The sequence below is a fragment of the Anopheles funestus genome, chromosome 2RL, assembly GCF_943734845.2.
Source record: "Anopheles funestus chromosome 2RL, idAnoFuneDA-416_04, whole genome shotgun sequence".
NCBI classification, from domain to species: Eukaryota; Metazoa; Arthropoda; class Insecta; order Diptera; family Culicidae; genus Anopheles; species Anopheles funestus.
The window spans coordinates 67,437,591-67,453,946 of record NC_064598.1 but is presented as its reverse complement, the minus strand read 5'-3'; the positions used below and the strand labels follow the sequence as shown (position 1 = coordinate 67,453,946).

The window sequence follows — 16,356 nt, the reverse complement described above, 5'->3', positions numbered from 1 at the left end:
TTGAAGCGGTCTACGCTGTTAAACTTACCGTACTTCGACGGAAAGTCGAAGGACTGGCCCAAGTTTAAACAAGCGTTCGACGAGACGACCAGGGAAGCTCAATTTAGTTCCTTGGAAAATCTCAATCGGCTGCAGCGCTTCTTAAAGGGCGATGCAGAAAGAGCCGTACGATCTCTTTTCCTCGATCCCGACAATATTCCGAAAATATTGGAGCGATTAGAGGAGCAATTTGGTCGGCCAGACCAAGTGTACCAGGAAATGCTGAAAGATGTGTTAAGGATCAAGATTGATAACCAATTTAAAATTCCTGAACTTTCAGACGCCTTAGAAAATTTAATAATCAACATGAAGGTTTTAAATAAAAGCGAATATTTTCGTGATCAACGTTTGATCAATGAGCTTGTCAGTAAATTTTCTACTGACAAGCAAATTCGCTGGCTGGAACATAAAACTGAAGTGGAAAAGGGCAATAGGGTTGTAACGTTAGAAGATTTGAGCGACTGGTTGGTTCCTTGGGCAAGAAACTTACGACAGTTAGTAAACAAAAGCGACCGTACACGTAACCCGATTAATTTTCATAGAGACTTTAAAAACCAAAGAAAAGGAAATGTTAGAACCGCCGCTCCTATAGTAGAAAACATAGAAGTTGCAAGCAAGACAGTTCGTAACTCACGTGACTACACGGCGGATAACAACAAAACTCTGCAAGGTCAATCGAAATCAGTCATCAATAATCGTCATGAATCAACGAACGACCGTGCATTCTCCAAGCAGAAACCACCAGCTACAGCAAAACGCTCTTCAAAACACCCGGCCGTGTCAGCAAAGTTTGAAAAACAACAACAACATGCTTCTGTCTGGCCAAACCCATCTTCAAGCAACCCCACTACAACGAAACAAAAAATGCGCACTGAACAACCATCCACTATGTCAACTCAGCAAGAAAAGTTCCAATCGAAGAATGACAAAGAAAACTGCATCGATAAATTCGAACTCAAGAATGAGGCGGACACCTTTGAATCTACTCAATCGAGCCAGCAAGTGTACTACCAAATAGTTCCTGTTACCTTACGAAACGGAAATATCAGCGTGAAAACCTTCGCCTTCCTGGATGGTGGATCATCGCTAACTCTGATTGAAGAGACCTTGGCGGAGAAGCTTAACCTACAGGGGCCCAAAAATCCATTCATAATGACTTGGACCCGGGACTTGCATGTGCAAGAAGACGAAAGTCGAATAGTCCGATGCCAAATAAAGGGCAATTCAGAAAAGACTGAATTCCTCCTAGATGGAATCCGAACCATCCATAATCTACAACTTCCACGTCAGACCATCGATGCCAAAAGAATGGCAAAGGCCTATCCCCATCTCGCCTTGCTTCAGAAACGTAAACTTGTTACATCCTTTACAGACGCATATCCAACCGTTCTTATAGGACTGAGGCATAGTCATCTTATGATTCCCTACGAGCGTAAAATGGGAGGCCCGAACGAACCCATGGCAATTCGAACCAAACTTGGATGGGTAATCTTCGGCACAGAAGAAGACCAGGAACTAGGTGACACCGAACACCTCATGATCCATCAAAACGAGGAAATCATGAACCAGATGATTCGACAGTACTTTTCCATAGAAAACTTCGGAGTAAAATGTGTTGAACCGGTAAGGTCCAATGATGAAGAACGCGCCAGAGCCATTATTCAACAAACCATAAGAAAGGAAAACGGTCGATATGAAGTAGGTTTGTTATGGAAACATGACGAACCGAAGCTCCCGAATGGACGTAACAATGCAGTAAATCGTTTACGTAGCTTGGAAAAACAGCTGACAAAGAACCCAGACCTCAAAAACTGGGCACAAAAAACCTTCGAAGAATATGTAGAAAAGGGTTATATCCGTAAACTGACCGCTCATGAAGAAGCAGCAAAAACATCGAAAACGTTCTACCTGCCCCACTTTATAGTAGTAAATCGCAACAAACCTACGCCCAAGCCGCGTTTAGTATTCGACGCGGCAGCAAAGGTAAACGGTGTCTCTCTTAACTCGCTACTCCTAACCGGTCCAGACGAAATGGCTTCACTATTCGGAGTTCTAGTGCGTTTTCGTGAAGGAAATGTGTGTGTTACTGGCGATATACAAGAAATGTTTCACCAGATCAAGGTTCGTCGCGAAGATCAAGACGCTCAACGCATTCTGTGGCGTAATTGTGAGGAAAGAGAACCCGACACGTATGTGATGCAGGTGATGACGTTCGGAGCGACTTGTTCTCCGGCTTGTGCGCAAATAGTGAAAAATACAAACGCGGAAGAGCATAAGGAGACACATCCTTATGCATTTAACCCCATAATACGGCAACATTACGTGGACGATTACTTGGACAGCTTCCAAACCTTGGATGAAGCTATCACCACCGTGCGTGAAGTAATTGAAGTGCATCAGAATGGAGGTTTCCACATTCGGAATTTTACCTCAAACAAGTGCGAACTACTGAACAAGATCCCAATTGAAAGAGTGCAGAAAAGAAACGAAGTGGTGAATTTCGAGGAAAAGAACGCTGAATTCGAGAAAATATTAGGTGTTCAATGGCACACATCTACGGATCGTTTCATGTACAAAGTGAACTTTACTAATATTGACGTACACAAGAATCCTACAAGACGTGAGGCTTTAAGTTGTGTCATGAGAATGTACGATCCCCTTGGCTTAATAAGTCACCTAACTATCCAGGGCAGGATCCTCATGCAAGCTATAACTACTGCGTCGGACTCGTGGGACGAGCCCATTCCCAACAAACTGGAAGCTAAATGGAAAGAGTGGTTGAAACTAGTGTGCAGTGCAGAGCAAGTTAGTATCCCTCGGCAAATTGTGGCTCCCAGTTGTAACGTAGCGGAACTTCATACATTCGTCGATGCATCAGAGGAAGCATTTGCTGCATGTGTGTATGCCAGATCGTGGTCAGGCTCGTCATATGTCGTCAGGCTGGTAGCAGGTAAATCACGTGTTGCTCCAATCAAAACTCTCTCCATTCCACGTCTCGAGTTGCAAGCTGCAGTGCTGGGCACGCGTCTAACTGAAGCAGTTAAGAAGGAGCTTCGAATCGGCGTAGAACGAACGGTATATTGGAGCGATTCTAGTACAGTTCTGGCATGGATCAACAGCAATCATCGGAAGTATCACCAATTTGTTGCCCACCGCATCAGTGAAATTTTAGATTCCTCTTCGGTAAATCAGTGGCGATGGGTTCCTTCCAAACAGAACCCAGCCGACCTTGCAACCAAGCTTTCGAACGATGAAGTTATGTGGTTCAACGGACCAAACTTCCTGAAGAACAATGAGGATGATTGGCCGCAAAAGATACCCATATCTACTACTGATGAAGAGAAACGAGTAGTAGCTATCCATCGAGTAATTAATTCGGTAATACCAGAGGAGCATTATTCATCATGGGAAAAGTTATTGTCTCATTCGATCTATATGAAAAAATACATCGATTATCTGCGAGATAAGAAGAACTTCACGAAAAGTATAAATCTCCAAGATGTGATCTCGACCAGAAATGCCCTGTACAGAAAAGCCCAATGGGAAGGGTTTCCCGAGGAAATGACGTCCCTTACGAAGGGGGAGGCCGTCAGCCGTAAAAGTTCGCTGAACAAACTAGCTCCATTTTTGGATGAAAATGGATTGATGAGATCGCGAGGTCGTTTAGAAAATCTCACATTCCTTACCAACGATGCAAGAACTCCAATTCTTCTTCCTCAAAAGCCCCGAATCGTCAAGCTAATCGTGCGCCATTACCATGAAATAAACCTTCACCAAGCAGACAACGTGGTAATTACAGCTCTACGACAAAGATTCTGGGTAATTAATCTTCGAGCGGTGTTAAAGAATGTTAAAGCATGCTGTCAAAGATGCATTCTGCGAACAGCTGCTCCTAGATCCCCGATGATGGCACCACTTCCAGCATTCAGAGCAAACCCGTACAAGCCTCCATTTCTTCATACAGGAGTCGACTACTTCGGTCCAATCGAAGTAAGTGTCAGACGTTCTACTGAGAAAAGATGGGGAGCAATCTTCACTTGCATGTCTACTAGGGCAGTGCATATTGAAGTAGCCGAAAAGCTAGACACAGATAGCTTCTTAGTGTGTCTGAAGAACTTCCAACATCGGCGTGGCAAAATAACACACCTGTACAGCGATAACGGTACCAATTTCGTTGGAGCCGAAAAAGAATTGAGCCAGCTGTTGCAAGAAATAGACCGCAGAATGGGGAAAGAAGCGGCATTGAAATATGACATTCAATGGACTTTCAATCCACCCGCAGCACCACACTTCGGAGGATCATGGGAACGATTGATCCAAACAATCAAAAAGGCCCTTAGATTCATGTTCGAACAATGGAACCTCCGAAAGCCAACACCCGAAACCTTGCGCGCCACGTTAATTCAGATCGAAGCTATGTTGAACTCGAGACCCTTAACTCACATTCCGGTAACGTGTATGGAAGATGAAGTGTTAACGCCATTCCACTTCCTAATTGGCAGGGCAGTGGACGAAGTACCTCCTTTCGCAGACGTTCCGTCAGGTGTAAATCGGGAGCAGTGGAAGTTGGTACAACACCACGCCAAAATATATTGGGATCGATGGAAGAAGGAATATCTTCCTACTCTTATCCGGCGCAACAAATGGACGGATAAGATCGACCCATTAAAAGTAAATGACGTCGTCGTCCTTACCGACGACAACGCGCCTCCCGGAAAGTGGCTAAAGGGACGGGTAGTTAAAACCTTTGAGGCGAAAGACGGCCAGGTTCGCGCAGTGGAAATACAAGTTGGAGAGACTGTACTGACAAGACCAGCAGTAAAAGTCGCGGCAGTGAATGTACGCCAGAAAGAACATCTCTTGTCACACTCATTGGCAAGGCATAAACCGCCAATAAAAAGAGGACGAGACGTCAGCGATAACAATTCTATTCAACACCACCCCCCGCCGAAACGACGCATCGCCCCATGCTCATGGGCCACGAAACTGTAATTTACCACATCCGCGTCTTATGTTCATCCCCCGCATACGAGTACAGCCCATCACCCAAGGAGGATTCGTGTTTACACATCTTGGAACCCGTTTGGTACGTCGATCATGCCCTACATGATTCGGTGGCCATGATACACCAACAGACGATAGCTGCTGAACGTGATATCGGGTACGTAGCACGAGGCTTGCGTAGGGTAGAACGGAGCGGCGGATTATTAGGTATGGTAAAGGGATTGATATTCGGTAGAGACGACGGGGAAGATGAATTGCATCGTATGAAATATCGAAAAATTAGAAATAAAAATCGCGGAACATTACCTAACCCAACGGAACAACCCAAACCCAAGTTCAAACCACCGTTTAAGCAGCGAAATAAGGTAATCCTAGGATCGAATTACGAGGGGGAGAATGTTGCGTGCCCAACGCGCGCATAAACGGTTCGTTGGAAAAAAGCTCAAACGCAGCGTTTTTTGGTAACACACGACGTGCGCATGAACGGCGTAAGCCACCTTTCATGTAGGTTGCTTACAAAACATTCCTAACGCCACAGAAGCGCTGACGCTTTCCAAAACATTCTGCACCGCGGAAGCGCTAGCCGTCGGCGTACGCGAGGCATGGCCGTTCTAGTTACGTCGTCGTAAGTAGGTTAGGGTTCCTACGTTCAGGTGCAGGTTATGTTTATAGGAAGTAAGTAACAAATAGGAAGTAAGTAAGCAAAATAATAATAAGTTAAGTTAAGCTTGTAAACCAATTCTTGAGTATATAAGGAGTGCTCGCACTCGAAATAAATTAATTGCAAACCAGAACTAGAGAGTCTTTCTTCAGCTTTCAAGCTTCCAGGTTTTCAGTTCACCCGGGACGGCTCGAAGTGTTGGCAACCCAACTCCCCCCTCTTGCGGCATAGGTTCTCGATCGCGAAGAACAACTAGCGGAGAGGTTTGTCATTTCGACTTGGGAGACGGGATCATCAACAGCGTTCGAGTTCGCTCCCCATCGGTTGACGGTTGGGGCTAAGGTTCAGAGTGGCCATTTCCTTCGCTTGGTCGAACCTGTAGTCCGCCGCGCAACAACCATAATAAAAATTATTAGTATAATGTTATGTAGTTTACAATTTTTGTATTGTTTCTTGTATCGATAACTATTTTTACAATTACAAAGGAGCGACGATTATCCGTACTCTTCGGGACTCAGCCCTTGCCAGATGAGCGTATGCCACGGATAATAGGCACAATTCTTTTTATTGGTAAATATTAGTGTTTAGTGTCCCGGTGGTGCATGTGATAAACGGCGCCGGTCTACACGGCAGGACCGGGTTCAAATCCCATCCGGATCGTTCCCCCGTAGCAAGGACTGACTATCCGGCTACGTGTTGAAATAAGTTTAGTAAGCCAGAAATGGCCGGCGTGACCTGTAAGGTCGTTAAAGCCAAGAAGAAGAAGTGTTTAGTGTGTAATAGGTGGACTTCTTTCTATAAAACTAGATGTAACTTTTTTTATTTGCACTTTGCGAAGTAAATCTTTTCTTTTTTTCGAACTTAAGCAAATTTTATCAGTCCCTATTGGGGCTTTTATTTCTTGTCATCACCGGTTTTGCATTTAATATGTAAAATCGCCTTCGGAACTGTAATTTCCTAACTGCCCGGATAATGGGACAGCTGGATATAAGGTACCCGGATAACCGGCGCTCTCCTGTAAATATATTGCGGTACATTGCGGTAATTGTGGTTTTTTCTGTTATTTGGGTAATGGGCTTTCCATGAGGAGTGATTTTTCATCGGGTCAAACACAATCAGTTTGCGTCAGAAAAAACGTCACCATTAAAAAACATGCTTTTTTACGCAAGAAAATCGTGCTTGTGTAAAATCGATGTAAATTGTAAACTTTGTAAAAAGTATTGTAAATTAGATACTTCGTAAAGGTATCATTCACACACAATCGGAAAGCTTCAGCAATCCAGAAACCCAATGAACGTTTAGAGTTTACATCGGTATGAAATATCGCGGAACAGTCGAATCAGATGTAAAAAGTATTGATTGAAGCGAGGCGGTGCAGCGACAAATTACACGAGTGCATGGGTGTTGCCTATAGTTTATGCGGATAAAGTGCTTTTATAATTTGTATCTTACTCATACATGACACCAAGCGAAAGGTACGGTGCGTGATGGCTACCCGTCGACCACGCGTGAAAGTCGCGGCTAATCTTAGCATTCGCCGGCCACCAAAAATAAATACGGCTAATGTTGCTGTAGATTTAATCAAACAAGAAGTTCCGGTAACTGCTTCGGCGCCGGCTAAGGAAGCCGATATCCCGCACAGTGTCGCACTGCTTCCACCGGTGTCCAAAGATATAGTGGCCGAAGAGATTATTCAAACAGGCACACTTCCGACACCCAAACCTGATGTACCATCTGAAGAACCGTTCCAGGATTTTAAGCTACCGAGTATGTGTTTATTTAATGCTGAGATATTGAAAGCTTAGGACGCTAATTAGCATTGTTTCTCCGATTTTTCTCCTCACTCAAACAGAACCGGTAGATGATGTGGCGAAGGTGTCGAGCTACCCCGAACCAAACACAAGCACGGCAAACACTTTTCACAATGGCGACGAACCAATGTCCCCACGGAAGCAGGATTCCCGTCCCACGTTTACATTACCACTTGCACGCAAAAGAAATCGTACCGAATCGCTCACCTCAAATAAATCCCTTCCGGAAGGGGTGACTGTCAACAAGGTAACCAGGAAGGTGGCAACCAAGCAGGAAGAATCGCAGCGTACGCTGGAAAACAAAAAGGAGATCCGCAAACGATTGACAAACATTGAAAATGTAAACAAACAGAACCTAACCATGTTCGACATGATCTATTACAATCCGATCAATAATCCAATGACACTGCCCGCCCTTAGCAAGCGTGGTTCGCTGGAAAATATTCCCAAAAGTGTCGATGGTCGTGAGAGGGATGGAGTGCGTAGCCGCAGCGTAAGTAAATCGCGCTCACCCACACCGGCTCCGTCCGGTTCGGCGCCGGTACCAAGCCCGATACCGGCTGCCCCGGTACAATTAACACCCCAGCTGAAGTTGGGCCCTAACGGGGAAATGATACTCGATGAAGCTAGTCTAGTGATTGAGAATGAGCGCGAGAAGGAAATGCGCGAAACGCTTGCCAATACGGACATCGTGTATCAGGACGAGTACAGTGGCAGTAAGTGATAGCTTATACGTTAACACTATTGTATTCGTAAAATGGAGTGTGAATGCTAATAAATTCCTTTTCAGATTCTGGCTACTACAGCCGTATCAGACGGACGAAGGATTGGGCTGACGAAGAAACGATTCGTTTTTACCGTTGCCTACACACGATTGGAACCGATTTCTCTATGATGCTGACATTGTTTCCCCAACGATCTCGTCGTGATCTCAAACTTAAGGTACCGTGGGCAAGCAGAATATAACGCCCGTAACAAATTTGTAGCTAACCGCGAGCTTAACCTTTCAGTTTAAAAAAGAAGAACGTCTCAACCTGCGGTTAGTGAATAAAGCGCTACTCCATCCGAAGGAGTTCAACGTGGATGAGTTGCGCCAACAGTTTGCAGAGGAAGATGAACAGCTTGAAAAGCAAAGGCAGGAGGAAAAGCAACGTAAAATGGAATCGATGGAACAACACCACAAGGAGCAGTTGCGGAAAAAGTATAATCAGCGTTCATTGTCTACAATTAATTCCTATTTTTTTAATCCTAATGATTTTTACTGCTTGCAGACTCATGCTACAAATGTCCACCAGTAACAACCCTCAAAGGCGGCTCAGTAAATCTGAGCGAGTGATGGCGGACGGGTCCGAGCTATTGGGAGTGGAAATAAAAAAACCAAAACGTAAAGCACCCTCGAAGAAGCGAACTAGTGCGAAGCCAGTAATTGTCACGCTTCCAGCCATTGCGGATGCAGAGCAAGCGGAGGAACAACAGCAGGTGTTTGGAACCGTGTCCGAGGTCAACACTATGGGCTTGTTATGTAACTCAGCAAATAGCCTAACGATTGATATTGTTCCTAAGGAAAGCTTTAAGAAACGTAAACGTACACCTACACCAAAGAAACGAGCGACGGCGAAGCTAGATTCTAGCACGATTAAAACTAATGCTGTCGAATCGAAGGTGGAACAACAAGTTGAATCCATTCTCGAGATAAATCAGTGTATCGCCGCTGATACGGATAATACCAGCGTGGAAATCGCAGCTGATGCAGAATTGTCTAAAGAAACTGCTCGTTTTCCTGCATCGAAGAAACGTGATACGGCGAAGCTGGCTTCTACCAAGGTTACATCGGACATGCTCCAAGAGCAACAGCAGCAACACCTGCCTGAATTCGTACCTGAGCGTCATACATCGCCTCACCGTTTGGTTGATAATGCCAACAACGTACCAGTGAACACGGCAATAATTACCGTGACCAGCGAATGTTCTACAAACTCATCTTCATTGAATCAACCCATCGGAAGTACATCACCTGTTCCGGCTTCTTCAAACGTTGTCGAGAAAAATGACCAGCAACCGGTTGAGAGTATGTCGGAAGAAAATGTTCTGGTTTTAATGGAAGAACCGAAGAACACTTCTAACTACCGCACTTCAGGTGCGAAACGTGGTGCGAAAAAGCTTTCCAAGGTACGGAAGCGTAAACCTAAGATAAAGAAACAATTTACTCGTAAAGCCGTTACGACCGGATCGGTCGCATTAAAGGGTGCGGACACCAAGGAGCAAGCGGATTGTGCTGTTGTAATTAAAAAGGACGTTACGGAAGACGTTGCACCAGAAGGCAATGTTTCTAACAATCCGGTATCAAACAATCCCAATGAACCGTTTGTTTCGTATGAACCGGCTGCAGCAACCTATGACAATGCCAACATAGATCTACCAGCAGTGAAGTACCAGTGCATGGACGATATAGAGGTGGATGGTTATGAAATTTCAGATGAAATCATGAATACTGCTAACTATGATGATGCTGACGGTACGGATGCAGCTGCTGCTAACGCTTCTTCTGCTAATGCTGTCGTGCAGAACCAGGAAGATGATTCTATCACTGTGATAACGCTGCAAAACCTCGACGATCAAACTCACACGACCTGCATACGCACGGACGTTGGGCAAACGTTGGAGCCTACTATGATCAATGAATTAACACCAGTGGAAATCAAGTACGATGAGTACGATGCCGGTAGCCAGCTGGTGCTGCCGTGTGGAGAAAATTTGACCAAGGCAGAGCTGTGCAATGTTCAGCATCATAATACGAATGCAAACACCGGACCGAATACCGGTGGAAACAGCGCCACTGCCAATGCGCAAATGATTGATTGGCCGCCTGTGACTGTACCGACGACAGAATCGATCCCGTATATTGTATATGAAAAACTTGAATATGGTTCTTCTAGCGGAACTGTCATCATTCCCGACATTTTGCCCGATAAAGCGACAGCGTTCAAAGGACAATCCGCTCAATACACTACCACTGGACAAGGCTTTAGCAATGTGCCGATGCTTGAACAGAAAAGTTCAACGGCAGCAGCACCAGCGTTAGTACATGCAGTGGATGACCTGCAAAATAAGACAAGCTGCTACACAACAGTCGCTAATAGCAGCCCAAAGCAGGAAACGTTATCAGATGTACCACGACGTGAAGACCCACAGGTGTCCAAGTACGAAGTGTTCGATACTGGTGTTTCCGGCAAGGAGATTGAAGAAGAAGAGGAGGAGGAAGAGGACGATGGGGGATTTTCGCTCGAGGATATCGATATCAATTCGTTGGTGCTAGTCGAAAGTCAGGATAGCGTTGATCCGAACAGAACGTTCTACGAAATTTATGTTTCGAACCCGGACACGGGTCAGCTAAGCGAAAAACCGCTCGATGTGCCGGCGGACGTGATTGAAAACATTCGTCAAATATTGGAGGCTGGCGAACGGTAACGTTCATTTTTCTTGGCAAGGTAATGTATCTGGAATTAATTCTCATTAGTAAGTTATATAAGTGTGTATAATTTTAGCGATCTATGCACCGAGTGCCGAACGTGTGGACGGTATTCGTGCTTTATCGCATTAATTTAACTAGTAATGTATTTTTACCTTAGCATATCAAATAAAGTGAAATTTCCCTTTTAAGTGGTTTGGAAAACAAAAGGTTACCGATGTTTTCGAACAATCAACAGAGTGTAACGAAAATATATAGGTATTTGCCACGGGTTAGAAGAATTTATGTATATAACAAGTTGGGGGAAAAGATATTTAACAATCGCAAACACTAAATGCAGATCTCTTCTGTCAACAACTGGAAACCGTTTGAAGCTAGCGATTGATTAGAAGCGGTCAAAATTGGGCAACAGAAGTAATGTTGTGTTTAATCAGGACAACGCTAGACCAACCCCCGTCTGTTGTGTCTCATCGGAAACCTTCAGACCTATTAGTCTTACTGAGTGATAATAAATTGGGGTCATGAGCAGATACACTGACATAAGTCGATTGGTAATGATATTCGCCAAAAAGGACCAAGGCATAATCATGTATTTATTCTTTTCCTCGACCTGTTTATTTATTTTTCCTGTAAAAATGTTACAATCAGTTTTTAGCTAAAATTAATTATTTGATGTTAATTTGGAGAGAAATGCCATTTATGTCATGTTTGCTTGTTAAAACGCCAGTCCGCAATTATTTCAATGTGATGTTGCATAATGTGCTTACTGGTCCACAAGCGATAATAGTTGTGGAACCGAAGCCCATCGTAGGGTGCCGAAGGTCGGTATTCTTCCGGCAGACCAAGAGCTTTGGCAACCCGTAAGAATTGATTGTATACTTTCTGAAACAGAAATCCTAATCGGCAGACACGGGAGTTCAATATGTGCGGGTACGGTTCCTTTGCCGGATCAAACAAGTCCATCGTAACTTGATGTGCAATCAATAGAAGTAGATTTACTTCAAACATGTTTATTGCCCCGTACTGCCGTAGTCGATATAAGACCAGTAAGGTTAACAACAGCGAAGGAGGAATGGAGCTAAGTTCTTCCAGCTCTGTTAAATCATCGGAGCAAACCCAACGCAGTAACTGTAATTTGCGCTGTAGCAAAGTAGTCGATAGATTTGTCTCCTTGGACATTAAATCCTTTACTGGGGGCGGTGTGATTGTCGTCGGAAAAATGACCGGCACGGTAACGAAGCTGTGCGGTTCACGGTGGTTGCGTTTTACAGCGACTGTTATGTGTTGACGTTCCTGTCGATGATGGTACAGCAGGATGCCCCCGATACGTGCAATCATCGGTTCGATAATCTCAAAGTAATTGCCGAACTCCGTCGAACGATAATCGAAGAACAAGAGAGTGCAATTGAATGGAGCTCCAGTTAGTACTGTGTGTACAAAGAACTGTTCCATCTGCAGCAAATAGGAAAACGGATCTTTTGCTGTTGGCACACAGACTGCATTCGGAGTATCCTACGTTAAAAAAGAAATAGCGTTATAAAAATGGTGATAAAGAAGTGTAAAAGAGTGCATACGTACGATTTGATAGAATGCTACACTTTGCTGAAACCATTCAAAAGCTTCCGTTGGTATACTTCGGTTCTTGTACACCCGTCCCAGGATGGAGTGTACCGTGCCAGCGTCTAACTTCTTTTTCGTCGGCAGCTTGCGTACATATTCTGCTAGTTTGTAAAACTTTTGATGATGTGGAGCAAGATCATTCAGGAAAGGTTCCAACTCGTCGTATTTGAAAAAATCATTTCCTGCTAGCGTTGCCCATATCGCCATCTGTTGCCAGTCCAAACCAAGCGTACGAAGCAACGCTTGCTTGTTGAAAGCTTGTACCTCCAACGTCGTCAGATTGATGTGATTCGCGTGCCAAAATTGCCAGGTACCCGCGAAGATTAAAAAATCCGTATCATGCGTTATTACCGCCAATGCATTATGTTGCGTAGCGTATATAGCCGCTGCTTGATCACATTCCATGTCCGTCGTAATGAACGTCTTACCGTGCTGCTTAGCAATTCGACGTAGCTTAATGCAGGAGTTAGAAAGAATGGTGTGCTCACACGTTTCGGCTACCTTTTCCAATGGCACGCGAGCATTGATTAAGTCCAGAATATCGATCATCCGATCGTACTGTTCATTTTGATGAGTGGCCAAACTTTCCCAATTGTTTGGTAGCCGCTTGACATTGTAGAAAAATACCAGTTCGGCACCCGCGTCGGTCAGGCGCCCGAAAAGCATATCGGCCATACGTTCCACTCGTCTTATCTGGCTACCACACAAAAGGCCACGTTTGTCGGAATTCAATAATCCACGCATTGCCATAAGATTAATCACCACCAACGGGGGTTTAGGGCTTTTTATCGCATTTCTGAAAAGATTTGATTATTTCAGCATGGATATTCTATACATGCGATCGTACTTGTAGATACTTACCGAATTTCCCGATCCATTTGAACGGTGTATGTACCGTTCTCCACTCTTCTTACCATAAAAGTTTGTAAATGTCTAATTCCCATTTTCCTCCCGTTCTTCAATACAAGCCCTGCTTTTGGGAAATGATAGAACTTTACTACTGAACCAACAATCCAAAAGCAGCAATCTGTACTCAGCGCTCTATGACGTCGCGACTGCGGTCACACTGCGGCTCATGATCATGAATCAGAATTCGGTCACCTAGGAAACTGCTGCACAAAATACTTTATGCATTTTCGGTTCCCTGGCGGCACAAAATCGTTAAAAGTACTACGATTAGGACAATTACACGGTATACGTTTAGGGGTACTGATAAGAAGACCTATTCGTACAATTCCAGCTGTCAAAAGGCATTGCGACGGTTGTCATTATTTTTCACGGTGTATAGTTGCAATAAATTTGACAAGATATATAATTATTTTTTGAAAAAATATATATATATCTTTTTAGACATTTGTTTCATATGTATCTATTGTAGAGCTCCTTTAATGTGCTTTTGTAGAGCTCTTAGCACCGTTTCACTGGTGTGCTATTTATATCCTGTCTTATCTGAGTTGTATTTGATCCGCGGTCTTCTGAGGTAAAGATTCATGGTCCTTCGCGTACGGGCATTGGTATGTTGTTTGATGACCAATAATTTTCTCGGTTTTAACTACTTGCAGGTGGTTTGGAAAATGAAACGCATGTCGATCGATCTGAATGATAAATCCAACAGCAAACGCTTGTTAGTTGATGGACCAAAAGCCACAAATATCATAATATCAAAATAAAAGTGCAAATATCATCCGCTAATCAGCAACAAAAATCTGCATCAAATCGTTCACGCAACCTCTTGATAAGTTTACCAAAAGGACGGGAACACATTAGAACTGTAAGAGTTTACAGCATATTCTTGAGTTAATTTCTTTCACAACCTTTTAATAAATACGCTTGTTTTTAAGAATATTAACAATTTTTTAATAAACGAGATATAGATGCAGGCGATCTGCTACCACAATATCTTCTATCTATTCTTAGATCTGTGTTCGCCGACGGTGCAACATTTCAAACATCCATGTTTTGCGTTGAAATACATGACACCTAAAATTAGAAATATGATTCAACAATAATTATGCTGTAAGTTAAATAAAGCAACGAAACAACTAACCTTTATAGTAAGCTCTTGCTGGGACATCGCATATAAATGCGCGCAAGGTCACACTAACTACTGTGTTGTTAATTTGGATACCATTTTCGATAACATCATTCATCTCTTTAACAAACGGTCCTAGAAATTCCTGTAGCTGAGAATGTTTAGTGATGCCGTGGAACATTGCTGCAATCATAGGCGACAGAATCGGAATCTCATGAACGTTGATCAATATTGACCAAAATGAAGAAGGAGATCCTTTGAACAATGGCAATCAATCGATGGATACATTAATATTAATCCTTTCTGAAACTTTCACATGTCTGTAAAGAAAAACGAATGGCTATTAAATAAAAATAATTGATCGCGTAGCCGTTTATGGCAAACAAAACTCACTCAATCAGCTTGACTCAGCCAATCATAATCTTCGTCGAGATACGATGCTTCAAACGTGTTGTCGGTATAACCATCCGGTGTTTCAATAATCGGAACAACATCGATTGTTTGGTTGTCTTCTGTATGGTTGTCTGAAACGGACGGCATGAAATTGTATTCTTTAACACAGCGAAGAGCTATGAAATCATTCGTTTCTTTCGTTCCTGTAATTACTTACCGACATGTAAACAATCAACCGTAGAATCAGGGTCAGCATTTTCGGATTCTTGTTCAGCAGACTTTTTCAAAGCTTCCCTTCGAGCCGACATTTTGTACAGTTGACCCGTAACACCTAATTTATGAAAATGCGAAGAGTTACGTTTCATTTTCATATATTTTGTTTCAAAAAACACTAACCAAACCAGATTGTTCACAACGATTGCAGAATGTTTATTTAGTTTTGGTCGCCAAATCACGCTAGGTCAAAGTGTATTAATTTAGGAGGTGAATTTTTATCAATCTGATAGGGCGCCATTTTGGTGGACATCTGTCAGATTTTGTTTACAAAATCATATGGGTTGCCTCTACCTAAATAAACAAGCTGGCGCTGAAAGTAATGAATTCAATTCGCTTCAAGTTCAACTAGCTTGTGTTCACAATCACAAAACCTTCTCGCACACATTATCGAAGATATACCGCCGAAAAAACATACTTTCAAATGATTTCTATGCAAAGCCAACTTAAAACAACCGAGCAATCCGAAAGTACAAGAAGCCTGAAAGTAAACACGCAGGAAACACGATACAGTGTTTTCCATGACAATTCAAAATTGTTATTTGATTTAAAAAAACTGCAAAAAAGTAATTTTTGTATACAAAAACAGTTTTGCGGTTTCGAAATAAAAGAAACTTGCATTGATTAGTCGATTGTAATATAAAATTAAGCGTATTTTACAACAAAACTCGCTCATTGATTTTAAACATTGGATTAAAACTTTCAATTGGCATGAAACACACTGTGCCTTCGCCAAATCGTCACTTCCACCACCACCAATCTCCTTCACTCCCACCCTCAATGACCACGGAACACTTCTGTCATGTTGAGAAATGTCTATTTGCTCTGGATAACTCTACCTCCTATATTAAAATACCTTGCGCTAGGTACAAAACCACACAAGGCAGATATACGATGACAACATGTCGACACACACACTCGTGGCGACGCACATATCCACACACGAGAAGCATAGGCTGATCGGTTTGACAGCTAGCCTATTCGTACAATCTGGTCGCCAGGGTTGTTTGATAGAACTGTCAGATAATCAAAACAACGCAGTCCCAAGGTGTAC

General features: G+C 43.3%; 2 protein-coding genes and 3 long non-coding RNA genes across 6 annotated transcripts; 3 read left to right on the top strand and 2 right to left on the bottom strand.

Moving 5' to 3' along the window:
• Positions 1–6,816: 6,816 nt before the first annotated feature.
• LOC125762284 (transcription factor TFIIIB component B'' homolog) lies at positions 6,817–11,276 on the top strand. Its single transcript, XM_049424194.1, has 5 exons — positions 6,817–7,471; positions 7,557–8,231; positions 8,306–8,457; positions 8,526–8,716; positions 8,787–11,276. Exons 1-5 carry the CDS (start codon positions 7,192–7,194, stop codon positions 10,981–10,983), a joined length of 3,495 nt encoding a protein of 1,164 aa, XP_049280151.1. The 5' UTR covers positions 6,817–7,191; the 3' UTR covers positions 10,984–11,276.
• Positions 11,277–11,575: 299 nt separating this feature from the next.
• On the bottom strand, positions 11,576–13,740 carry LOC125762303 (uncharacterized). Its single transcript, XM_049424237.1, has 3 exons — positions 13,466–13,740; positions 12,563–13,400; positions 11,576–12,496 (listed from the first exon to the last, which is right to left on the bottom strand). Exons 1-3 carry the CDS (start codon positions 13,546–13,548, stop codon positions 11,687–11,689), a joined length of 1,731 nt encoding a protein of 576 aa, XP_049280194.1. The 5' UTR covers positions 13,549–13,740; the 3' UTR covers positions 11,576–11,686.
• A 5-nt stretch (positions 13,741–13,745) lies between these two features.
• Positions 13,746–14,447, top strand: LOC125762338 (uncharacterized). The gene is made up of 2 exons (XR_007418205.1): positions 13,746–14,084; positions 14,167–14,447. It is a non-coding gene; the product is annotated as an uncharacterized LOC125762338 (long non-coding RNA).
• Positions 14,443–15,459, bottom strand: LOC125762334 (uncharacterized). 2 transcript variants are annotated; one of them, XR_007418202.1, is made up of 3 exons: positions 15,030–15,459; positions 14,652–14,976; positions 14,443–14,584 (listed from the first exon to the last, which is right to left on the bottom strand). It is a non-coding gene; the product is annotated as an uncharacterized LOC125762334 (long non-coding RNA). The 2 variants fall into 2 exon arrangements; XR_007418201.1 differs by having other exon boundaries at positions 14,444–14,584; positions 14,652–14,956; positions 15,030–15,457.
• On the top strand, positions 15,389–16,307 carry LOC125762339 (uncharacterized). The gene is made up of 2 exons (XR_007418206.1): positions 15,389–15,489; positions 16,169–16,307. It is a non-coding gene; the product is annotated as an uncharacterized LOC125762339 (long non-coding RNA).
• The last annotated feature ends 49 nt before the right edge of the window (positions 16,308–16,356 follow it).